This window comes from Actinia tenebrosa, unplaced genomic scaffold (assembly GCF_029948245.1).
Source record: "Actinia tenebrosa isolate PJP-AT-01 unplaced genomic scaffold, QUT_ActTen_1.0 PGA_scaffold16__25_contigs__length_10494907, whole genome shotgun sequence".
Classification (NCBI taxonomy): Eukaryota; Metazoa; Cnidaria; class Anthozoa; order Actiniaria; family Actiniidae; genus Actinia; species Actinia tenebrosa.
The window spans coordinates 9,416,102-9,440,137 of NW_028292576.1; the positions used below are offsets into that span (position 1 = coordinate 9,416,102).

At 36.4% G+C, this 24,036-nt stretch overlaps 6 protein-coding genes and 1 long non-coding RNA gene across 10 annotated transcripts in view; 3 read left to right on the plus strand and 4 right to left on the minus strand.

Moving 5' to 3' along the window:
* On the minus strand, positions 1-9,880 carry LOC116289424 (uncharacterized). Its single transcript, XM_031696342.2, has 10 exons — positions 9,731-9,880; positions 8,964-9,084; positions 5,586-5,627; positions 4,931-5,122; positions 4,351-4,505; positions 3,839-4,024; positions 3,150-3,357; positions 1,882-2,036; positions 1,040-1,530; positions 1-591 (listed from the first exon to the last, which is right to left on the minus strand). The coding sequence occupies exons 2-10, from the start codon at positions 9,076-9,078 to the stop codon at positions 369-371; spliced, it is 1,767 nt and encodes a 588-aa protein (XP_031552202.1). The 5' UTR covers positions 9,079-9,084; positions 9,731-9,880; the 3' UTR covers positions 1-368.
* Positions 6,188-7,852, plus strand: LOC148910743 (uncharacterized protein KIAA1958-like). Its single transcript, XM_089030923.1, has one exon. It carries the CDS (start codon positions 6,383-6,385, stop codon positions 7,601-7,603), a length of 1,221 nt encoding a protein of 406 aa, XP_088887049.1. The 5' UTR covers positions 6,188-6,382; the 3' UTR covers positions 7,604-7,852.
* Positions 8,981-24,036, plus strand: part of LOC116303724 (uncharacterized) — a 19,931-nt gene continuing 4,875 nt past the window's right edge. Inside the window, exons 1-2 of the long non-coding RNA XR_016119964.1 lie at positions 8,981-9,110; positions 23,891-24,024. This is a non-coding gene — a long non-coding RNA (uncharacterized LOC116303724). The remainder of the gene's footprint in view (positions 9,111-23,890; positions 24,025-24,036) is intronic.
* Positions 10,717-14,931, plus strand: LOC148910744 (uncharacterized). The gene is made up of 11 exons (XM_089031191.1): positions 10,717-11,678; positions 11,792-11,895; positions 12,304-12,416; positions 12,592-12,665; positions 12,796-12,905; positions 13,140-13,238; positions 13,500-13,592; positions 13,703-13,812; positions 13,908-14,060; positions 14,222-14,341; positions 14,438-14,931. Exons 1-11 carry the CDS (start codon positions 11,059-11,061, stop codon positions 14,585-14,587), a joined length of 1,746 nt encoding a protein of 581 aa, XP_088887317.1. The 5' UTR covers positions 10,717-11,058; the 3' UTR covers positions 14,588-14,931.
* On the minus strand, positions 14,742-17,704 carry LOC148910745 (uncharacterized). 3 transcript variants are annotated; one of them, XR_016119963.1, is made up of 6 exons: positions 17,149-17,704; positions 16,971-17,041; positions 16,718-16,760; positions 16,289-16,319; positions 16,075-16,138; positions 15,738-15,871 (listed from the first exon to the last, which is right to left on the minus strand). XR_016119963.1 is itself a non-coding variant. In XM_089031193.1 (5 exons), exons 3-5 carry the CDS (start codon positions 16,719-16,721, stop codon positions 15,571-15,573), a joined length of 336 nt encoding a protein of 111 aa, XP_088887319.1. In that variant the 5' UTR covers positions 16,722-16,760; positions 16,971-17,041; positions 17,149-17,302; the 3' UTR covers positions 14,742-15,570. The 3 variants fall into 3 exon arrangements, 2 of the variants coding, with proteins under 2 accessions (XP_088887319.1, XP_088887318.1); XM_089031193.1 differs by lacking the exon at positions 16,075-16,138 and having other exon boundaries at positions 14,742-15,871; positions 17,149-17,302; XM_089031192.1 differs by lacking the exons at positions 16,075-16,138; positions 16,971-17,041; positions 17,149-17,704 and adding an exon at positions 16,856-16,957 and having other exon boundaries at positions 14,742-15,871.
* Positions 18,421-22,438, minus strand: LOC116303715 (uncharacterized). The gene is made up of 4 exons (XM_031713301.2): positions 22,315-22,438; positions 20,136-20,240; positions 19,710-19,750; positions 18,421-19,241 (listed from the first exon to the last, which is right to left on the minus strand). The coding sequence occupies exons 2-4, from the start codon at positions 20,194-20,196 to the stop codon at positions 19,008-19,010; spliced, it is 336 nt and encodes a 111-aa protein (XP_031569161.2). The 5' UTR covers positions 20,197-20,240; positions 22,315-22,438; the 3' UTR covers positions 18,421-19,007.
* Positions 23,190-24,036, minus strand: part of LOC116303723 (uncharacterized) — a 7,878-nt gene continuing 7,031 nt past the window's right edge. For both annotated transcript variants that reach the window (XM_031713315.2, XM_031713314.2), the window contains 2 exons: positions 23,945-24,003; positions 23,190-23,829 (listed from right to left, as the gene is read on the minus strand). In XM_031713315.2, coding sequence (XP_031569175.2) covers positions 23,662-23,829; positions 23,945-24,003 — 227 coding nt within the window. In that variant the 3' untranslated portion in view covers positions 23,190-23,661. The remainder of the gene's footprint in view (positions 23,830-23,944; positions 24,004-24,036) is intronic.

Below are 24,036 nucleotides of genomic sequence, written 5' to 3' on the forward strand. Positions count from 1 at the left end.
ACAAAGGAAGCACATTTTATTTTACTCGTGATATTATAACATCTGTTGTGAAATTGTCTTTGATTCATTAGTTGATAATGTGAGGGTGTTCGTAATGAACGACTTGTAAGTTCACTCTGACTAGAGTACATCTTGTAGATTTTCAGTTATTTAATGATTTATTTATTTACCGATTAGATGAATGTATGACAGGCTTATTCATTCATTCAGGCAGTCGGTCGGTCGGTCGGTCAATCATTCGATCGGTCGGTCAATCAGTCATTCAGTCTGCCTCTTGGTCGGTCAATCAGTCATTCTGGGTCGGTCAGACAGTCAGTCGGGAGTTCGGACGGTCGTCCATGTCATGTAACTAAATGTAATTGATGCGACTAAGGACATGTCACAGCTTGAATAATGCTGAGGTTAATATGCGGGAAAAATTTAGCCTGAATAGTTGCATCAAAAACCCCTAAGCTTCTAAAGAAGCAGATCTGTGATATTTGTGCAGGTGACAAGGTTTGTGGACAGTTGGTCGTAAAAAACTTTACTTGAGCGATGTTAAGTGCCATCTTGTTCTCTATCACCTTGTTGTCGTAGCCTTGGCCCCTAAGCCTGAAAAACACGAAAACCGGTTTCAGAATAATTTTTTTAAATGCTCTTGAGTCTTTAAACTTCATTATGTTGCCTAAACGTGTTGCATGCTGGTCTAGCTTGAGTACTTTTTCCTCATGCTGAAGAAGGTGTCGAATGAACGTGATGCATGCTGGTCTTGCTTGAGTATATTTTACTACTCGCACTGTAGACGGTGTCATTTTTACTCAAGCTAGTCCAGCATGTATTACCTGTTGTCTAATAGAGAAAAGGCTAGTGTTTGACGTCGTTTTTTCTGAGATAGTCTGCTGTATTCTGGTCTAGTTTGGGTACCTTAGCGCTTGTACCCAAGGCAGACCATGATGCACCTTTTGAAGGCTATTTTAGTGCCCACACTCCCGTAGTTTCAAAAAAAAACACAGGAACCCCAAAGTATTTTAGACTGACCACAGGAATCCCATTTACTCACCAACAGGCATGTTCCTTCTTATCCGAATTATTCAAAATACAATCCTTTTGGTACTTTTCCTTCGTTGCCCTCGCAGCAATCATATCCTCCATCTCTTGCCACGTGACAGCATCTGGTATCCCAACAGATGTCACACAGTTGACACCACTGACTAGAAAACTCGTTTTCCCACTTTCATAAATAGCCTGTAGCGACTTGTGTCCCTGTTTGCATTGTTCAGAGGCGTAATATAAGAACTTGGTTCTTGCTGCACTGCAGGCTAGAAGAGTTTTCACAGTCATGAGTCCTTCAATTAGACCGGCCTGAAGGTTATGGGTCGCGTCGTAATCATCAATTGAAGTGTTGATCTGTGATATGAAATTCCCGATTTTTGTATTGGCCTTTTTAAGATTTTCTGTTTGAGGTCTGGATGAGTTAACCATGTTTTTCAACTTGTCCAGGCTTTTGATAAGGTTTGCATCAGTTAAGTTTCCTTCCACGTACTCCCAACCCTGAAAAAGAAGAGTTTTGCCGATTGTTTAGTCCTTCCTTAGTGGACTCTGCATCACATGTAAGTAGAGCTTGGTAGGTCTCTCACTCGATCCGCAAAACCCAACTAAACACGCCGAATTCTAATTCGACCTGTGAGTTAGCTAGCCATTCCCTGACCCTTACCAGCCCAGAGGTTGTTTCAGGTTATTGATAAAATTTGCACGGGCTAGTCCAGTGTTACTGCACCTTTCAGTCGATGAAAAGAATGTTGCTTCAGACATTGACTTGTCAAAGATATCTTCGGTCACGTGTACTATAAAATCATTATCGTAATAAGTCACGTGACTAAACAAATTACCACTTTAGAGTACCTTGTTTTTAAGTAAGTTGTAGTATTCTATGGCATTTTTCTTTATCTTATCCATCTCCTGGTCAGCGACCCGCCATGTATCCCTTAACTCTCTGGTTTTGTCTCTCTTTTCCTTGCATGCGAGGACCGACTGCACAGCACGCCATATATCAAAACCTGCCAAGAAAACATAATTTATAGATTTAAAAAGGATTTTCGATATGATTTGTGTTTTAAGATCACGTGTCGTCATTGGTCAAGTGACACCACTGATCATGTGACATCACTAATCTCATTTATCACGTAACATTTATCACGTAATATTTATTCACTTTTATACTTAATATTTATATTTATGGGCAAATAGTAATATACTGGGGTTGGGTCAGGGTTAGGGTTGTTTTTGGGATAATATTAAATCTACTAGATATATTTTATAAATATATATTATTAGCTTGCTTTTACATTGTATTTTATATCTTTAGGAAGGCACTTTGTAAACCAGTCTATGACTGAAAGTTTAAACCTTCGTTAAATAAAGCTATTATTATTATTATTATTATTATTATTATTATTATTATAACAACCTTGTCGCGTGACAGCCCTGGTCACGTGATACCTCTGATCACATGACATCACCGGTAACAAAGTAAAGATTGGATGCGACCAAATTTGATAGTCATTTTTAGCCGAAAAGAAGATGGAAAAAAATTCAATTCTTACTCCCTTCTAATCATATTCTTAAAGTGCTACTGTGACGGAAAATCGCTCAAACTTGGATTCAGCTGAAACTTCCTAAGAATACTCTTTAAAGGTCCAATAATCACAGTATGAAGTGTTTTCTCGATATTCAGTACGAAAGTATGATATTTTTACGATTATTTTTTTGGAGTCTGTGACGTCATGCACTCAAAATCAAACATTGCTACATATAGTAGCACTTTAATAAACTATTTCACGTGGTCTTAAATGAAAGCTGGAAAATGATTACGCCCAAGGCCTGAATAGATCTCTGCCACTACAGCTGATCTGAGAATCAAGAAAACGTGCAAAACTGTGGTGTCACTTTTCCTCTTCAAATTTTGGATTTCCAGGCCTCCAAATGAAAAAAAAACGTTAATGGGTGCTTGATAACAATGACACAATTAATATTTATTATTTTTATTTCAATGACGGGCATGTTTTTAATTTTCGCTGGTCAATTTTTGCAAGCTTCACGACACCTCAGTTTTGCAATGACGTCATTTCTACGTCACTATTTCAGATCAGTTGGCTGTAGTTATGACTTACCTATTGATAGAAATGAGCTCGCCACGTAGTAGGCATTATAAAAGAAAGTATATTTCACCGCAAATTTACTGTTGAATTTAGCAACCGCTGTTTCCTTGATGAACTTGTTCAGGCCAACGTCATTCAGTCCCATGGTCCTCGCGGCTTTTGTGTGACGAGCGTTTACTAATAACCGGTACGAGTTCCCAGTACCCAACTGGTTAATCATCTGACAAGAATAACGATATCAGTATACTATGTGCATTTGATCTTACGTTAAGGTGACGTCATAGTCGTCATATGCATGTTGGTCTTTGGTTTCTTTTGCTATGTCAACCAACATGGCGGTCATGTCTTTTGTCCTCGTGCATGTGACGTCATAGCCACCATGTTGGTTGACTTGAACAAAAGATTTGGTCTTGGTTTATTTTGTTATCTCCACCAAGATGGCGGCCATGTCTTATATAAGCCTTTTCATAGTTTAAGAATCGATTCCACTGCGCATGCGATTTTATTCCGAATTTCTCACCTTCTTTTGTTTGATTAAGAACAAAAGAAGGTTTAGACAAAAGAAGGTGAGAAATTCGGGATAAAATCGCATGCGCAGTGGAGTCGATTCTTAAACTATGAAAAGGCTTATTCTAGTGGATGTGACGTCACAGCCGCCTTTTTGGTCGATTTGAATAAAATCATACTAGGAGACTCCTAACCTTATTAAGTGTATTAACTTTGTAATAATACATAGCCACGGTATAAACAGCACTCAAGGTATTGCTTATAAAACCAGACATGCCTCCCAGGACGGTACTTGCACTGTCCAGGTATGATTTATACTGCAGATCGATTTGTTCATACGACCAGCCTTGAACAGTTCTGTTGCCATTCTTTAGTTGTTCCTAGAAAACAGAAAAAAATTTCATCTGTAGATTTAGAACGAAAGTCGTGTTGTAAGCTGTGAATATTGCGCTACACATATTAGGGAAACTGGCAGGAAAAATGACTGAGTCCAAGTACTGCGCATGTTCGAGAAATTGGCGGGAAAATGGCTGTCATGTGTACTTCGCACGTTCAGGAAATTAGCGAGAAAATGGTTTAATGATTTATTTGTCTTACTAAAACTTTGTGCGTCTTTATGACTAAAAATTAATAGTGAGTAATAATATCATAATAATATTAATGAAATTTATAATTAATATATAGCTTTTTAAAGTAGAGTACTGACCTCAATCTCTGCCCATTTGGTATTGAATTTCTTGACAGTTTCTGGCGTAAGGCTTTGTATAATGTCTTCTTGGTAGCGCCCAATAGCGAGCAGGTCGATCCACATCTCGTTTATCCGGTAATTAGCCTGGATTACATCTTCTTTCAGATTCTTTGCTTTAGAAATAAGAAAACATGTCATCGTCGAATATTCTCGTTCCCAGACTGGAGATTGCGTCCTTTTGGTCTCGGCCAAGGAAAGGGCTCTCAGTGTTTAGATGACGTTTCAAAAATTGTCTTTTGATTGGCTAATATAACAATAAAAACCCGGAAAAAAGATACATCAGGAAAGAAGGGGGGAAAATTCTTCCGCTTCTTCAATTTACCAAGACTTCATCGGTTACGCGTGGTTTATTAAGTGCAGAAAAAAAAAGAAATCTAAATTATCAGTGTCTTCTTATTGGCTAAAACAGCAAAGTAAAGCTTCCAAAATAATAAAAAAATGGAACCAGAAAAATGGTTCTCGGTGGCGGACGTCAAACGAGAACGCGGGACTAAAAAACAGGATGGTTTTAAAGATAGACTCTATTACCGGCTCTTACCTCTTAGAAAAAGTTTATCTACTTCATTGGTTTTGTTATCGAGAGTCTTTCTGAACGCCTCAATTTCCCTCGCGTACTTGCAGGCATCAGGAAACGTACCGCAACAGCCTTTGACTTTGTTGTAGATCTCAAACCCAACTCCTGCTGCTGAGACCCCTAATGTAACGGCCAGTAGGACAAAACCCCATGCCCCTGGAACAGAATACAGTTATTGGATTAATAGGATTATGTAGAGAATCCCAGTTTAAACCCCGAAACACCCTCTAGGCTGACCTAAGTCAGGGCATGGCTAGCTCACAGATTGAATCCTAAAACAACCTCTGGCTGATCTAAGTCAGGGCATGGCTAACTCGCAGATCGAATCCTGAAACAACCTCTGGCTGAACTAAGTCAGGGCATGGCTAACTCGCAGATTGAACCCTAAAACAACCTCTTGGCTGATCTAAGTCAGGTCACTGCAGCTAACTCACAGATTTAATGGGAACTCTTTGAGGTTTTGAGTAAAGAGAAAAGCCCTTTTGAGTAAAGGGGAAAGACCCCTGATAAAGCTCTCGAATCAATCAGTCCACGATTCAAACCCCGTGCAACACCCTGTGTGCAGCCAGCCTTGATTCCCCAAAAATTGAAATTGATTATGCAACCCATCCTTACTTACGTTTTTGACGGCTTCGTTCTTCAAGCGAATTTTTTCTGATTTCTGAAATTGAAAAATAAGCAAGAAATAAAAACGGGAAAGGGATTTTTAGGGAACATTTAATTTTTACTTATTAACATTTTATTATTTCTATATTTTCTTCTTTGATTTCGTATCCTTAAAATGATGGTGATGATGATGATGGTGGTGATGATGTTAATGACTGATGGTGATGGTGATAATGTTGATGGCTGATGGCTGATGGTGATGATGATCATGGTAATGATGGTGATGACTCAGTGATGGTGATGGTGATAATGTTAATGACTGATGATGATCATGGGATGATGATGGTGATGGTGATGATGATAATGACTGATGATGATCATGGGATGATGATGGCTGATGGTGATGATGATCATGGTAATGATGGTGATGACTCAGTGATGGTGATGATGATAATGTTAATGTTAATGACTGATGATGATCATGGGATGATGATGGTGATGGTGATGATGATAATGACTGATGATGATCATGGGATGATGATGGTGATGGTGATAATGTTAATGACTGATGATGATCATGGGATGATGATGGTGATGGTGATAATGTTAATGACTGTTATTATACATTTTACTAAGTACCTCAATTCTGATTGGTCGAGAGCCCTCAGCCAATCCCTGATATCGTGTGAACTCGACATGATAAATGTATTATCTGTAGGTTTTCCTACAGATAATACATTTATCATGTCAAGTTCATTCAAGGTCACGCTGTGGTAGCTTTGCCAAGGGCATTGAGATCTATCCATCGAGATGGCATCCTCACGCTTTGCTTCGCTTTCCGAAGAAGAAATAAATAATCTCTTAGAAGAAAAAGATTCAAAAAATACGAAAAGGTCGACAAAAGGGAGCGTAAAAGTCTTCAGCGAATACCTAAAGGAGAAAAAACTTCAAGAACCAAAGGAGAAGAAATCGTTAGCCGAAATGTTGAAGTCATTTTACGCAGAAGCAAGAAAAAGCAACGGCGATTTATATTCCAAAAGCTCTCTCCACAGCTTAAGGTTTGGACTCAATAGACACTTCAAAAATACCCAAGGAACTGACATCATAAACGATCCAGAATTTGGTGAGACAAATAAAGTTTTTCTAGCACAGTGTGTTGATCTTAAAAAACAAGGACTCGGCAAAATTCAACACAAACCTCCAATCCTCGAAAATGATCTTAAAAAACTCTATGAGTGTGGAGTTTTTGGCTTACAAGACCCAAGAACACTGCAAAACAAAGTATTTTTTGAGATAATGCTGTTTTTCTGCCGCCGTGGTCGTCAAAACCTCAGAGAGTTAAAAATTTCAGACTTCTCATTCAGCGTAGACGACAAAGGATCTCGATATGTGTATAAAGCTGGCGACGAGCTGACAAAAAACAGGAGAGAGGACGACGACGGTTTAGAAGGAGGAATTATGTATGAAAAACCCGGACCGAACTGTCCTGTTGCCTCGTTAGAACTTTATATTAAACACTTAAATCCAAAGAACCAGTTTTTGTTCCAAAGACCGAAGAAAAACGCAAGAATTGGTGTTGACGAGATTTGTTATGACAACATGGTAGTTGGTGAACGGATGCTTGGAGAGAAAATGAAGGTTATCTCTCAAGAAGCAAAACTTTCAAAGCTGTATACCAATCACTCTATTAGAGCTACATCTCTAACCATCCTGGATAGGGCTGGTTTTGAAGCACGCCACATCATGTCGGTAAGTGGTCATAAAAGCGAGAGCAGCCTGAGGAGCTACTGTCAAACAGACATAAACACAAAAAGAAGAATGTCAGAAACCATCACTGCTGCATCACTTGGAACTGACTCTACGAGTGTAGATACTAGCATAGCTGTAAGTAGCGAAACTCTTAACTTATCGCCTACATTTACTCTTTCACAAGAAGAATTTTTGATGGGAGAATTTAGTGTTAGCAACTCCCACTCAGAAATTTCAAAAAACTATAATTTTGTGAATTGTAACGTCACTTTCAATAGCTAGAGCTAAAGTTGTTTTTTCCTTAGCTTCCTTTTTACGAGAATGTCATTTCTTGTTTACTTCTGATACTTTAATAAGATTTTTAAGGCCATTCACTTTGGCATCTGAATTATTATAGGTTTCATTCACTCCGGCGACATTTTTGTTGTTGTTGTCGTATCCTTTAGGCTTACATAACTTATAAATTTCTCAGTTTACATAACGTTTTTATTCAGAATTTGTATTTATCTTCAGTATTATGTACAAAAACAATTATTTAAGAAATCTTTATTAACTTATTTTCATATATTTTGTGAAGAATTATTGAAATATTTTCAAATAAAAATTTTGCGTTTTTCACGCGACATCATGGCGTTCATATTTCATGTCTCTATAATTTAATGTTTATGTTAATGTTTTTCCAGTATACAAAATGTATAATAAAGCAATTATTGAATTCGGTTATCGCATGATATCGTAAATTATCAAAACTTCGGCTGTGTTATCTGCCGAAGCCTTCGGCTTCGGCAGATAACACAGACTCGGTCTTGATAATTTACGATATCATGCTCAACCTCATCCAATAATTGCTTAATGATGATGATGGGATGATGATGGTGATGGTGATAATGTTAATGACTGATGATGATCATGGGATGATGATGGTGATGGTGATGATGATAATGACTGATGATGATGGGATGATGATGGTGATGGTGATGATGTTAATGACTGATGATGATGGGATGATGATGGTGATGGTGATAATGTTAATGACTGATGATGATCATGGGATGATGATGGTGATGGGGATGATGATAATGACTGATGATCATGGGATGATGATGGTGATGGTGATGATGATAATGACTGATGATGATCATGGGATGATGATGGCTGATGGTGATGATGATCATGGTAATGATGGTGATGACTCAGTGATGGTGATGATGATCATGGTAATGACTGATGATGATCATGGGATGATGATGGTGATGGTGATAATGATAATGACTGATGATGATGATGGGATGATGATGGTGATGGTGATAATGTTAATGACTGATGATGATCATGGGATGATGATGGTGATGATGGTGATTACTGATGGTGATGATGGGATGACTATAATGATGACGATAATAATGTGATGATGAAGACGACGATGATTATGTGGTGATGATGATGATAGAACTCGTAAGATATATAAATGCGATTACATTAATAATGCAATTATATATATGTATATATTGAACTAATTAAATATTTTACGGAAATTAACACGAGTAAAATCTTCAGGCTAGTTTTGAATATTTCAATGTTTCTTCAGTTCACATTACTCGTGAAACAAAGTTTTTATTATTCCAGCAGTGTTAATTTATACCTCTTTTTTGCAGTGATTTGCTTTGTGGTGCAACACGAAAAGCAACGCTAAACTCCTGTCCAAGTACGAGTAAGATGAGGAACAAAGCGTGTCTACTGGCTTTGCTTGCCTTCATTCTTTCCTGTGATCACAGTCAACGAGAGAAACGTAAGATGCATTAGAAATTTAAGTAATTAGTATCTTTAATTGTCTAGATCATTTAGTGATAAAGGTCTTCCAAATGGAAAAACCTACATAAGCTTACATAACACTCAGTTAATGTAATGTTTTCAGAAAATCTATTGTATTCGATTGTCGTTCTATCTATAGTATTAGGTGTGCTCATTGCATTTTTGTGAACACATTACATCAACTGCTTGCTACGTAGTCTCTCCCTCTTCTGTATACTAAGAATTCAGTTTAAAAGGCGGGAAAAGTGTAGCTTTACTCCTCTTCCTCCCTGACTTCTTCACCTCTTTTCTCTCTCTCTCCTAAGCTTCTCTGTCTCTATCGCGTTCTTTCTCAGTGAAGCATAAAAAAGGTATAAAAATCGAGTGACTAAAAAGACGCTAATAAATATTCAACACTACAAAACAAAACAAAACATTTTTGAAACCCCCACAAAATACCTTACAGGTAGTTAAAGAAGATAACTATAGCTTTTCCGATCGTTAATGCACTAAGCTATTTTATCTTTGGTATTTCGAGTTCAAACAAAACGAAAAGATTTGTATTCTCGTGCATTAAAAGATCATAGTAACCACTTCAATCCTTGCATGAATACTCACTTGATAGAAAAATTCTTCTACTTCTGACTAGAAGCTTTGGGAAATCGATTTCTTCTGCTCTAACTTCGGCTTTGGCTATTAGCCCGCTCTAGTTCTGTGTACGTTGTAAGGTTATAAGGTTATAATGGCGCCCACGACTGAATGGCGTGCATCGATACGGCTACGTAACGTGCTCATATGTCTATATATATCCATAGGTATGGACTGCTTGTGGGCGGGGTCTGACGTCATGAGTTGTCACTGACGCGCTAGGCTTATAAACTCTTTCGTATTAATTCTTGAAAATTTTCCTAGGACTTATGTAGTACAAAACTTCCACGGGCTGAAAGAGCAGCCAAAACTATATATCTCAATCAAAGGTCTTGTTAAAAGAAGTTTTAGATACAGAGATACGAGCGTTTGATTATACACATAATTTAGTTGAAATGTATGGATCTACCATCTTGTTGACCTATTGAGGGAAACAAACCTGGCGGCCAGGAATTTCCCTATTTCTACTGCTTTGAAAATGCGTGACAGAATTTGACTCGCAACAAATAAAAAAACCAAACATCGATCATCCAAAAAATGTTTGATAAAGCTTTTCTTAGAGTGCAAACAATACAACCGTGAAACTTTAGTAATACTAAATAGCACAATTTCATGCAAATTCCATTGTTTTCTATTGTCTAATTAGCACTATTTTGTACTATTTAGTAATTAGTGTTTCACGGATTAATTGTTTGCACTCTATAACGCTATAAACAACATACTCGACAAACATTTTTTTGCAGTGAATAGCTTGGATTTTATTTTTTGTAACGTATATATTTGGGGCACCCTACAAGGTATCAGTTTGGCATCACTTCACGTCTTATTGGTAAAAAATCGTTTTTCCTAAAAGTTTTGGGAAGACCCCTAAAATAAATATGACTTTAGATCTTTAAAATTCCGAGAAATTTAAGACCCTGCATTTTTTGCTGGGTTAAGTTTCCAAAGACCTCTGCGTTTTTAAACAGGAAGTTCCACTATAAAAAGGGGGGCTCCGCCCCCTTACGCGTCAGATCCGAGATTTAAATTTTTAAAATGGGTGAATTCAAAATGGTGGAAGTGGACGGGGAGAAGTTGAGAACTTGAAAAACCTTATCATTGTTGAAATATGACGATAAATGTTATAATTTTATAATAAAAACATTTAGAAATCAACGAGGAATTGACATCAGCTTAGTGTATTTAAGTTATAAACGAAAAAGTGGAAAAATACAAATACCGAAGAATGTAAACAAAAGCGTACGGTGTATGCGATATGAAACCCCCCAAAAGCAACCTATTGTTTCCGCTTTTGCTCAATGTTTTTGTACGTTTTTGCGCGGGAAAATACTAGCAGCTTTGACACTTTCCACATTTTCGTGTTTTCTTTGCTATTTTTGTTAAAAATGGCAGCAAAAGAATGCCGAAAGAGAAGTCGATTTACCCTTCAATTTGAAGATAGTGAGGAGAAACTCTCATTACTTCGCGAGAGAATAGCGGAGTCTAAAAAGCTATTGAAAGATTTCAATAATTATTCGTGGCTTTTGAAAGTAATAGACTTTTACGACTCTCATCATAAAAGTCAGTCTCAGAGTTCATATGCCGTTCCGGAAAAACTTGAAGCGAAAGCTAAACTTCACGTTTTAGCTCCGCCTTCTTCTTCCTCTGGTCAGCCGTCAAGGGCAGAAATCCACACAGCTCTGGAGGACGACGACGGAAAGTACTTTATCGCTTGTACAGCTACGATTCGTAGCCTGGTGAAGGGCTTGACGGAGTCCAAAGGATGCTGTTCTGTTTGCGGTGGGTTTTTGCTTCTTGGCAGCTTCCAGATGGAAAGAAGAGGGCACTGTGGACGTATAAGTTTCAGATGCGAAAACAACCATGAAACTGTCTGGTTTAGTTCGGCAGTACTGAAATCAAAATACGTCGCTAACCTCAGGTGAGCACTTCATTCTTGTCATTTTTTTTAGCTTATAAATCATTATCTTTCTTGCAATAGTCAGTAACAAGTTTCTTACAAATGTTTGTTTACTGTTCCCGGGACTGTCTTAGAGTAATCCATGGATTCATGAGCTCTGGGTTGACAGAAACCCAATACAGAAGCTTCACCGAAGCAGCATTTCTTGGTTCAGTTGAGCACACATATCTCGATACAGGTAGGTTTAGATATTGCCATCGGATATTGCGATATTAGATGATTTCATGTGCAATTTCATTTTATTACTAGTGTTTTGATTTGTGCATGTGTAATAGTGATAGCATATACTTCTATTGCACTGTAATTGATATCATATTTATAACCTTTATGTACTTTATCTTGCAGCCTACTTATTTTGACCCCTATGAAGATTTCACTGACACTACACTTTAGCTACAACAAGATCATTCAATTTCATTTCTGTTTGATTTTGTTTTGTATTGTTTTTTTCTTTTTTTTTTTTGTTTGATTGTTTTGATTATTTGATTATACACATTCTGAATCAACATGCATGCAGTTCACAAGAGAATTTGATTCATTTCCCAACCCTGTTTATGAACTTATAATTCATCCGTAATGTTTTTAGTTTTCAATAAAATGGGCTACGTTGCTGCAATCCAATCAGTGTATGAGGACAGCACTCGATCAGTTATGGAAGAGACCCAGAAGGAGCAAGACTATATAGATAATGATGGTGATGTAAGTGCTTATATCTGCCAATAGTTCATTTTACAGTTCATCAACTAGTTTTTCAACTAGGATGCTTTTAGGTAGAATTTTGCTAATTTATTCATTCATCTACTCTAACTCAATTGTATTTCAGTAAGATATAGAAAAAAAAAGAAATTTATATGATATGTTGTTTTGAATACAGATTGTTATAACTGATGCCAGACATGATTCTTCTCGTAATGCCCAACATACAACAGTAACAGCTATGTCATACTAGTAAGTACTAGTAACTAGTCCTGACTAATTATTGTGTATAAAAAGAAACTCTATTTTTACTATTATGTTCTGGGGTGAATTGATTGATCTAGCTCTAAGACAACAATTCATTCTTTTATTCAATTATTAGCAACAAGAAAATACTTATGACGGTGAACTGGTCAAAAGCTACCTTGGCCACTGCAGCTTCGAGAGAAATACCCATGACAAAGGTGTTATTTGACAGATTTGAAGAAATTGGTATGAAAATTGAAAATTCCTATTCTGTCTCAATTTCAAAAGTACATTGTACATGATTTTGTACCTTTAGGGCTGGTTCACACTAGGTATATAAGCATAAGAACCTCAAAGAGTAGGAATAACAAAAACTTTCAGTCACTTGGAAAACACTCTGAGTTTCATTTGCATATGCTCTTATGTGCTTGTGTAGCTGGTGTGAACTTGCCCCTATTAGCTAGTGTTCTTTTACCACAGGACATGAGGTTGCTGAAATTTGCCATGACAATGTTGCAGCCATACAAAACTGGGCAGTAAAAGAAAAACGAATATTAAATTCGTATGACACATGGCATGGTAATGTAATAAAATATAAAAAAATGTGTAATTGCAGAAATAAATTGTCCTTATAACCCCACAGAGGATTTTTTTAAGACCCCCACCCTTCAAATTCCAACTTTTTTACAAACAAACTCTGTAATTTTATCCTGTCTCTGCCCTCACCCCTCAGCCAATCATAAATGAGGATAAATTTGGAACAAAAATAAAAATTATATATTTATTCAAATTCAATAGTTTTTAAGGAAATATTCAAATGATTCAATTTTTGATCTGTAGGTGGAAAAAACATGAAAAAGCTGATGAAAAATATTACCACAGGAACAAAAAAGAGCGAAGGAACCACTTGGTTTTCTGAGCTATCTGATAAAGGTAGGATCTGCATTTAAATGTGTACATTTATTTATCAAATTACAGTAATTCTAGATGCTTTACCTTATCAAAGCAGTTTAAGATATTAGATTTTTCATTTTCAATGTTAGCTAAAGCAACAAAAACACATTGCTATTACACAATGAAAGACTTTTCTACTATAAACAAGACAGCTGAAGAGTTCAGAGCAGCACTATTGAATGTAACTGAACATTATCAGGTGTGTAAACTCCTCAACAAACAATGACAGTGTAACTTTCAACATAATTATATTTATGACCCATATATTATTGTTGTGATTTATTTTGTTTCCAGGGTAAACATTCCAAATGCCCAAAGGAGAGCAGGTGTTGGATGGCTGACTATGTATGCAGCAAAAAGTCTTCGGAAAATCCAAAGGCAATTGAGGCATACAGAAAGGCCATCACTGACAGCCTGATCTACAGAAATCCTGAAGACTATATGAGAGTAAGTTTATTAATAATTTTGAAGTATTCACGTCCTCTGGTTTTGTGAGCTAAAAGTTTAGAAACATAAATGTACTTTGAATATTTTTTTTCTACAGGCTGCAGCTATTTTGATTAAGCTGATTATTTCTAACTAATTACTGTTTCAATTATTTCTTGCAGTGCCGTGATACTTATTGGATAGAGTCCTTCCATTCCACTCTTTTGATTTATGCTCCCAAACGAATCAACTTCGGGGATGATAGCTACACAACAAGAATCCAACTTGCAGTTCTCGACTGGGTATGTTTTATATAGAACTATACATTGACTATATTAAACTTTTTGATATAAAAATACATTTTTCATGTAATTAACATTTTTTTATAACTTTCTCAGAATGAAAATGTCAACAGAGATGTTTTCTCAGTCCAGAACTACCAGTATGCCAGAAACCCAGATAGAAAGGCCCCTACAAGAGTGAGAAAACCCAAAACTTTTAATTTTAGAAACTCTATTTGGCACACATTCTTTTCTGCTTGTTTGTAGTGTATTTGCACTTGTCTGTGTTTCGTTGGTGTTGTTCGCATGTTTGTTTGTGTTGTCACCACATACATGTTTTCTTTGGTGTGATCTATGCATATAAAATGGCTCTTTTCAGAGCCGCCCAATTTAAAAAAAGTGAATGGTACAATGCACTAAATAGACATTCAAATAGTTTTTTTTTATAAACTATAGGGTACAGGTAAGTACTAATGCATATGAAATGTTGCTCATATGGGTGTTTGATTCTTGTGTATTTCTTTTACAGATTTTTACAATTCAGAGTGTTTCTTGTTTGCATATTTTGTACATTTTCTCCTTTTACAAATAAAAAATGTCAATAAACTTTGTGTTTTTGCTATTGTTCAATAACTGTATTTGTAATTTTCAAAACAATCAGCATCTTATGAAGTTCTATGAAAACTATATAAAATAAAGGCTATGAACATTCACAACCAATACACACTATGCAGGAGCTGTGGAGTCACAAGATGGTGATGAAAAGAAGTAAGCCCCTACAAACACTTCAAAGAAGTAATAATCCAAATTCTGAAGCTGAGTTAACAAATTGACATCAGATCTTTTACTTCTCTGTCCTATTATTGATGATGAAAATAGCCAATCAGCAAGCAAGAAAGACAAGACAAGACGTCCAATATATGGGTTTACAACAGTATACAGTAATTGAATATAAAAGAAAAAATACTAATTTATTATCATTTAACAAGTGAAAGGATTCCTGATATCATTTTCTAGCATTTTACCCACATTATTATTTCCAATTATAATAGATAGTGCATGTTGGGTATTGTGAACAATCCGCATCATATGGTAAAGTGGTCAATAAGTGGTTGGTAAATGGTCGGTAAGTAGTCGGTAAATGGTTTATAAGTGGTTGGTAAGTGGTCGGTAAGTGGTCAGCCAGCACCTTACCAACACTTTATTGTACGGTGCAGATTGTTCACGATAGCCGTGATTGTTATGAAAAATTATGCACGTCTATGACCCATATATGGAATATGAGGAGGATTTGGCCATCTTTTCCTCACATCTTCAACAACACATAGGGGCATTACTTCTCTTACATCACCAATGTGACACCCCAGTTCCTGTTTTCTCTCAAGGTATGTCTGGTTGGACCATAAGCCCTCCTTTTTCAATTTTCTATAAAAGAGTCTGTACTCTTTCAGACGCCTTGCATGGTTAGTTGACAAAGGTCGTCCTCTAGGCCTTGCTTGTCCTAAAACCACACAAGGCATCTGAAGGCAGTAGGGGCATTTTCCAGTATCTCTAGAGAGAAGGAAGAACAAAACAAAACATCAGTTGGAAAACAAATGATAAGATGATACTTATTTTGTTGGTGCTATGAAAGCAGGGCCGTAACCGGGGGGAGCACTGGGTGCACGTTCACCCCCATCTATCACCTTTTTTTGGTTCTGCTTTCTTTTAGTTACCTTTCCCCTTTTTTTTTGGTTCTGCTTTCTTTTGGTTACCTTTTTTTTTCTCGATTATGTTTATTCGATGTGCACCCTCCTTGTAAAAATTCTGGTTACGGCCCTGAAAAGCAATGTCATAATATTTTTCCACTTTGTATAAATTACAGACTGAGGTGAATATAAATATATATACGCTAATTGTTGACCCTATTTTTGCTAAATAATATATATAAATATATATTTCAAATGTCTATTTTCGCAATAATTGTACCTTGTCAAAGAGGTATGTATTCTTTTGTCACCTGAAACAACAAAATGATATTAGGTTTTCTCACCATTTTTTAATGTGGTTTTGCTATTGATAACTTTGATAAGAAAAAAATGGTTTTTGACAAAACTGCATAGTCACAGTTAGAAGCCTTGTATCATCGTATACGCGTAATTTGTGTACTACTTTATGGCTAAAAAACCTCAGTACGATCAGTAGAAAATGTGAGATCAGTAGCTTCGTTTGGTATTTTTCTGATAATTGCCGGTCATTCATATCTTTTCTTGCAAAACAAATTATAACAATGTAATTATTTATAAAAGCCTGCTTGAGTATCATTCCCTGTGTAAACAAACAGCGATAACCTTGACAGAACCGCCATCTTGATTCAAGGACAACAAGAACAACAACGAACAAGACGATTTGACTTACCCATTATTTTTATTTTGGAGCTTCTCTGAATTCCCTTATTGACCTAAAACGATAAAGAAAATAAAGAAAAACTTTGAAATATGTATTTTGCTTGGAATGACGGCAGAATAACTTTGCAAATCCAGAAATATACTGTGCCTTCACCAAACGAGAGTTGTCAGTTTCGCGGGCTTGCTTTGTTTCTTTTGCGCCGGCGCATCGCATTATTACTGACTAAATTTAGCGGCTTTACCTGTTACAATTTACAGCTCACCTCTTTCTGTTGTTTGTTTATTTATTTCATCTTCATTTTCTTTGTTTTCTTTATTTGATTTGGTTTTTCTTCTAAGAAACAAAAAAAAAATTTCAGATAACACACAAAATATTTTCATTTTGACGGATATACAGTAAAAACTAAATGCTGAAAACTTTTTTATCGACGTCACACTTACCGTTCTGTGCATGTGGAGTCCTAATAAAGGCTTTCTTTTCTGTGAAATGCGGTTTGGTTGCTTGCTTTTGTTTGTTTTTTTATTTTGTTTTTTTGCCGACCTAGCCGTCTCACGTTTCTAAGCAAAATTATAAGCGGAGATCTGCACTCCACGGTGATTGACAGATAACTGACTCGAGTTTGGCCTGGCCACGCGCCTTTTATACCGGAACTTCCTGTTTAAGAGCACTGCTGACATATACGGTCAAGGGCAAAAAATCAATTAACCTTGTTACGTGCACCGTTAAAGATTCAATTCATAAAAGAAAAGAAAAAATAATTTAAGGTCTAAATAAAACAGTTTAAATCCAAACACCTCGGATTTAGTAAAAATTAGTCAGTTGTGTTAGGTATTTTGTTACTTAGTTGTTTTGTTTGTTGGCTGGCTGCGTTACCAGCGTGGTTGGTCCTTGTAGTGTAGTGGTTAACACATCGGACTAGAATACCGAAGACGTGGGTTCGAATCCTGCCAAGGGCATTTGATATTTTTCTCTTATTCTCTCTACTTCATTATATACACACCGAACGCATAATTTATTACTACTATGTTTTGTTTGTTTGGTTTGGTTTGGCTTTTAATTGATGACGTAATCTTCGGTTACATGCGTCAGTAACGTCAAGTACCTATAGATTCTCATCAAAAATAAGATCACGTAGCTGATGAAAATGGCGTGGCAGTGCATGAGGCATGGAGATCTGCCAGTAAACATGTTAGTCGTTTGGGAGCCTAAACATGGGCAGGCTTAGCTAGGAGAGGGGGCGTCATTATTACTTTCATTGACCTACTTAAAATGGACACACGCCTTGTCTTCACCGCTTAAATCAGATCATTTATTTTGGACAGTGATGAACAATAAACGATGACGGAAAAATTATGAACAATTAGTTCATTAATTATACAGCTTCTCATTAATCCCATATAGGTAACTGTCCAATTATTTTCTTAATTGGACAGGTTTTGTTGATATGGGATTAATTAGGCAGCTATATAATTAATAGGTAAGGGGATTTCATGCTCCCCAATCAAGAAATAATTAGACTCGAAAAATTCCTCTGACTGCCAAATTGGACTCGACCTACGGCCTCTTCCAATTTTTTCAGTCCTCGGAATTTTCCTCGTCCGATTGTCTTAATTGGACAGCATGGAGTCCTATTACATATACTTATTATTCCCATATGAAATCCAAACTGCATCCAACAAGGTTTGGGCTACCTGTGCCACGATCGAACTAAATTCAATGTAATCCAAATTTTATTTATTTTTATCTTTACACAGTAAAAAATAAGATTATACTATATTAACAATTATCATGAACTGTAATGTTTTGCCCATGCGTAGGGCTGGATTGACCACTGGCCAGTTTTAAAATTAACTGAGCCGAGCGCATTGAAAAGTTCGGCTTTCGATATTGTATTCAAATACGATTCAACTCTCAACTAACTGATATGTTTAGTAGAACTACATCCCTGATCTAAGCTGTTTAACTAAAACACTCTTTTAAAAATATTCTTGCAATGCATTGGTTTTTTTGAATGATGACTACCGTGTTAAGGTGTATACAAATTTACCGCTTTTACCACATTTTAGTCAATCATTTTTTAAATATAAATCATCCTTTAAAGTTTATTCTAGAGTTCCTCATCGCACGGGCACCCTCTGTCCCAGTCATCTCGTTCAGTTACGCCCGAGAGCAGAATGATGACGAGTGACGTAAGCCTCATTTGGTTTTTTCAAGATGGCGGCTAGGTACTCTAAATTTTGAAAAGGTCCATTTTTCTCCTTTTTCCGGTATCTAACAAATCTTCCTTCGTTATCGTAGTTTAAAGTAAGTCATCCCCTTCTAGAGCCTGTCTGTTTTCTGCTGCTTGCTTTGCCTTCATGTATCTTACAACGTAAACAAGCGTCGCCACACAAATCCATCCTCCAGCAACACCAAGACCAACACCAATAGCTAGGACTGAGTTATAACGATGACGTAATGCACGGCGGTCACGTGGGCTTAACACGTGATGTCTTCGATGACGACCTCCTCGTCTTCTTGTTGGGATAACCGACTGAAACGATATTATTAACACTTATTAAGACAACGTTCCGTTTATTATTTGAACAATTTACCGCCAGAAACAAAACTAGGTTGTCCACCAAAACCTACTATGTTGCGATGACAATGCCGCGGGTGTAATTGATGAGTGTAAAAAAGAGCAGCCATGTTGTAAGATAAATCTGCGACCAGAAATTTTCTCCTTTGGGAACTAAAATCTCTCGTAATCTAAAGACATTTTATTGTCTCTGCTTTACAACATGGCTGTCGTGAAATAGTCCCTTCCACAGTTCCCTGCACCATCTTGAAATGTAGCCGTGCCTTTGCATCGAAGCGAGACGAAAGGGTGAGCTTGCAATGATAGAAACCTTTTTTAAACACCTTGAACAATTATTCACATTCACATGTGTAGGCTACTTTTCAAGATGGCGCAGGGAACTGTGAAGAGGACTATTATTCTTTACTAAAGACATTGACTTACCCGCGAAGAACCGTTTTCCTCTTGATCGTCGTTATCTCCAGCTGGTGCAAAGAAAAGAAGACAAAACATGATTCAATATTAGAGGAGCTTCCCTTGATTCAATATCGAGTAAATAAAATTCCGAATTACAAAGCTCCAGTGCCTTGACAAGTCTGGATAGTCACGTGATGGTTGTCATATTGGAGGCATAAAACATTTGATTGTTTTCTGTCATAATATTTTTCCTCCTATATATCCAATATGGCAACCACATGATGGCGGCCACATTGGAGGATGAACAATGCTCTCCTCCTCTCGTAGTATTTTTCCTTCTATACATCCAACATGGCAGCCACCTCGTGACCATGATGCATTTTCGTTAAAATCAGTATATTTGAAGTAAATTTATGAGAAGAGTTAAGTCTAAATTTTGTCCAGCGGACTTACCCTGAATGCATTGAACGACTAGCAACACGATAAATATAAAGCACCAGATAAATGTGCGCATGTCTGTTTCAGGATAACCGCTGTTTACTTCATTCGATTCTTATTCTGAAAAGAAGATATTACAAATAAGAAATTAAAAACGGTATATAATAGGCCTTTTGTATGATGGCGTCATTTTACTACCACTACCATAATGCTTTGCGAATTTTCTTTCTTATTTACATTTGTATTCCCTCATGAGAATAGTAAGACAATGGGTGCTAATTAACTGAAGAAAAGAAAGTGTGCAAGGGAGTCTGGTAGTGGTAATAAATGACGCCATAATGCAAGTGGCCTATTATGATCAAAAATCGTACGTAGCTGGTTCATAAATTTAAAGTAATTATAGACCAAAATGAGCGACATTTCTTAAGCATAAGTCCTTTTGCTAAAAGTTGGAAGTTTGCAAAGAGTGTTGAACTGAATTGGGTTAAAATTTGCAGCTAATCAACCATTTTCTGAATTCAAATTCACGATTTGGAATTTAGCAAAATGGCTGACGTTAGGCAAATATTTCAGCCAAATCAAAGTATTTTTGTGAGTCAACATTTTTGGACTGAATGTCAATTCATTTGGCAGTAGAAATAAAGAACGAAAATAGTCAATAAGAGTGTGTCAATGGGGATAGCCAGTTGTCAGTTAAGGTGGCTGCCTACTTTTGAACGTTCGAATTGAGCCCACGATGAGCGCGCGCTCAAAAACCGCTGAAAAATCTACAAGATTTTATTGAAGAACCATACGCGTTTTGAGCTTCAACAGGGCAAAACCCTCAAATTTTGCACGGGACTCTATATTTTTTGATAGCTCATTCGAAAAAACTCCTAAAAATCTAGGTTATATCAACATTTTAGGAAAAGTTTAAATCAGGAACACGTGAAAAAATAGATTTTTGTAGGGATTTTTGTTCGACTTTATGTGATTTTTTAAGAGCACCGAAACTACAAAATATGACAAATCAATGTATCTCTCTGTCTTTTTGTCGAAAATATCCATGTATTATTGTAGAAGGATTGACTAGCCTTCGTTCGTGCAATCATATAGTCTGCAAATAACTCTTTATCTTATGAATCTTAATTTTTTTCTAATCACTTCCGGTGGCGCAAGTTTTACTCCAAAAGCTCTTGCGTAGGCTCCCATTAAATGCTGATTATCTCGAAAACGAGCTCGGGACACCCTATTTTCCTTTCCAGATTTGGAATCAGCATTAAATTTCAATTCGGAAAATCGAAGTTTTAAAAAAAGTTTAAATCAATTTCCAAAAGTAGGCAGTCACCTTAACTACTAATTTTTCGGCCCAATGTCAATTACTGTAAAACATTGACGAGCGCTGGCCATAATATTAAACAAAATAATAAAATAACTGTCAACTACTAATGTTAGGTTATTTGTCAGTTAACTACTTTTTTTTGGCCCCAATTATTAGTCAACTACTTCATTGGCACCCTCTTATATGATTTCACGTAAAACACGGAATAAAAACTATATAATTATAAAATTAAAAGCCAATGCCATATATTGTACAAAGCGAAACGACTAAAAAATATTATAGGGTAGAGGTGGTGAGAATGCCATTTGAATCCTTTGTTCCTTTTCGAATTAGGAACGTTTCTTAGTATTAATCAGTTACGAAAGCAAACTATTGCAGAGCTACAAGACAATGAACAAAGAGGTAGAAAGATATATATTTTAAATCCGTCACAAATAAACTAAATAAAAAAATATCTGTGGGTTGAAAATTTTGTGAAATTATTTAAAAAATTATTTGGTAGAATTTTGACCCTAAGTTAAAAATAAACCTCAATGTATATATAATACTATGATTGTACCGTATAATATAATTGTGTCATATAATACTATGATTGTACTTCAGTCAAAAACTACAATCTAAATATACATATATATGTAGATACATGTATATATGTATTTATTCGTTTGTTTAAAGTTAATAAAATTTAAAGTTGGCCGAAATCTTTTTGAAATTTAAAAAATAAATTTCGTAACATTTTGCCCTAAATTCATGATAAATAAACCTCAAAGTCTTTGTACATAGTTTTGGAGCTTTGTTTGTCTTGTTTGTTCAAAAGATCAAATCAGATTTTTCAGGTTTAACTTGATTGTAATTGCTTAATTATAAACTTACCAATAAGTGTTCGTTCCTTCCCTTTCGTCCAAGAGGACACTCCTTTTTTAAACGCTTTTCACAGTTAGTCAACCCAACTTGCTTAACTCGACTTCGAGCGAACGTCTCTCGAAGCACGTTTCTTTTCATTCGAAGTTTATGTTTTTGATTTCATCACAATATGACATGCTAGTGTTTGCTCCAGTTCGAGAATCTCTTCGAATGAGAATGCGGTGTTCATACTTAGAAACAATAATATTTTGTTTTTCACCTGTTTAGAGGATTTAAGTAGAGAAAATAATAAAAGTGATGAAACATCGTCAGTTTTCTCGTCGAAAAAATACACGATTTTTGTTTTGAAGCTAATCACGTATCTTTACTAATCTATTTACATTCATCCTCTTTCATCTTTTGCGTCAGTGCCGACGTTCAATTCGCGCGTTTCTGCTTTCCTCGTGTTTTGTTTTCATCTGATGTGAAATTTAGAGAGACGGAGAAATAGAAAGGAACAACGGATTGTTACAAGGGAGGAGAGACATAGGATAGATTGTATTTGCATGAAAGTTTATTGAACCCTGAAACAACCTCTGGGATCTAAGTCATGCGCGGTTAAGTCGGCTAGCTCATAGATCGAATTGAAATCTAGCGTGTTAAATTTGGGGAAGGAGGAAAACTGGAGAACCCGGAGAAAAACCCTTGAAGGCAAAGGAGAGAACTAAGAAACTCTACTCACATGTGATCACTATGTTGAGTTCAGGAATCAAACCCGAGACCCCAGAGGAGAGAGGAGTCTGAGTGCGCTACTACTACCCTACCCTACACTTAATCTCTGAAGTACAAAGTACACGGATAGTGCTTTAAGAGAGTTGAACAAAACAACACTATATACTACAAACTTTTCGAAGCAGACCTATTCATTTAATAACAAATGAAAAATTATTGCGATAATCTATAATGATCTTGAATAATAAATCCATGGTCTCTTTACATCAAACTTCACCATTTCTTTTCGCGTACTACTCTTATAGAATGGCTGTAATTTAACTATCTGCGCATAGCAAAGTACAACGCTGCATTGTCATCTTTGTAACTGAGCCTTCGTTCCTTTTGGACAGCAATTATAAACGAACAAGCCGGAAGCAGAGGTGGACTGGCACTAAGTTCTATTACTTCCTGTACAACTTTGATTCACATTGACTTCCGGTTAAAATTCATTGTTGTATTAGCCAATTAAAAGTCACGCCTGAACTTGGATTTCCCCAGACTTTCTGTTTGTAATCGCTGACCAAAGAAACTTAGGCTCAACTTAATATACATAATAATATCTCCCATTATTATGATAATGGTCGTCACGTGACCTATCGCAGTTTAGTTGTCAGGTCTCGGAGTGTCGTCATCATCATCGTCATCATCTCGTTTCCCAATAAGACGTTTAGCAAAGAAAGCTATTGTCGCTGTTCCCATTAAAGCACAGGCCACGCCCACTCCTATTGCTACTGCTAACGCGGAGGACTGGGACTTATTATCAAGCTCATCCTAAAATATAAACAACGAAAGCGTTATTCACCATTCTTTTTTCTTCTTTTCTATTCCACAGGAATCCCAGCTACAATCATGTGAAGTTAAATACAAGTGTTCCTGTTCGACTTACGTTTGTGAAAAAGGCTTTCTCGACTTCTTGTCCTCCATCCTGGATGATTTGTGTCTTTACTGAAAGATTTGAAACATCAGGTAAACTCATAT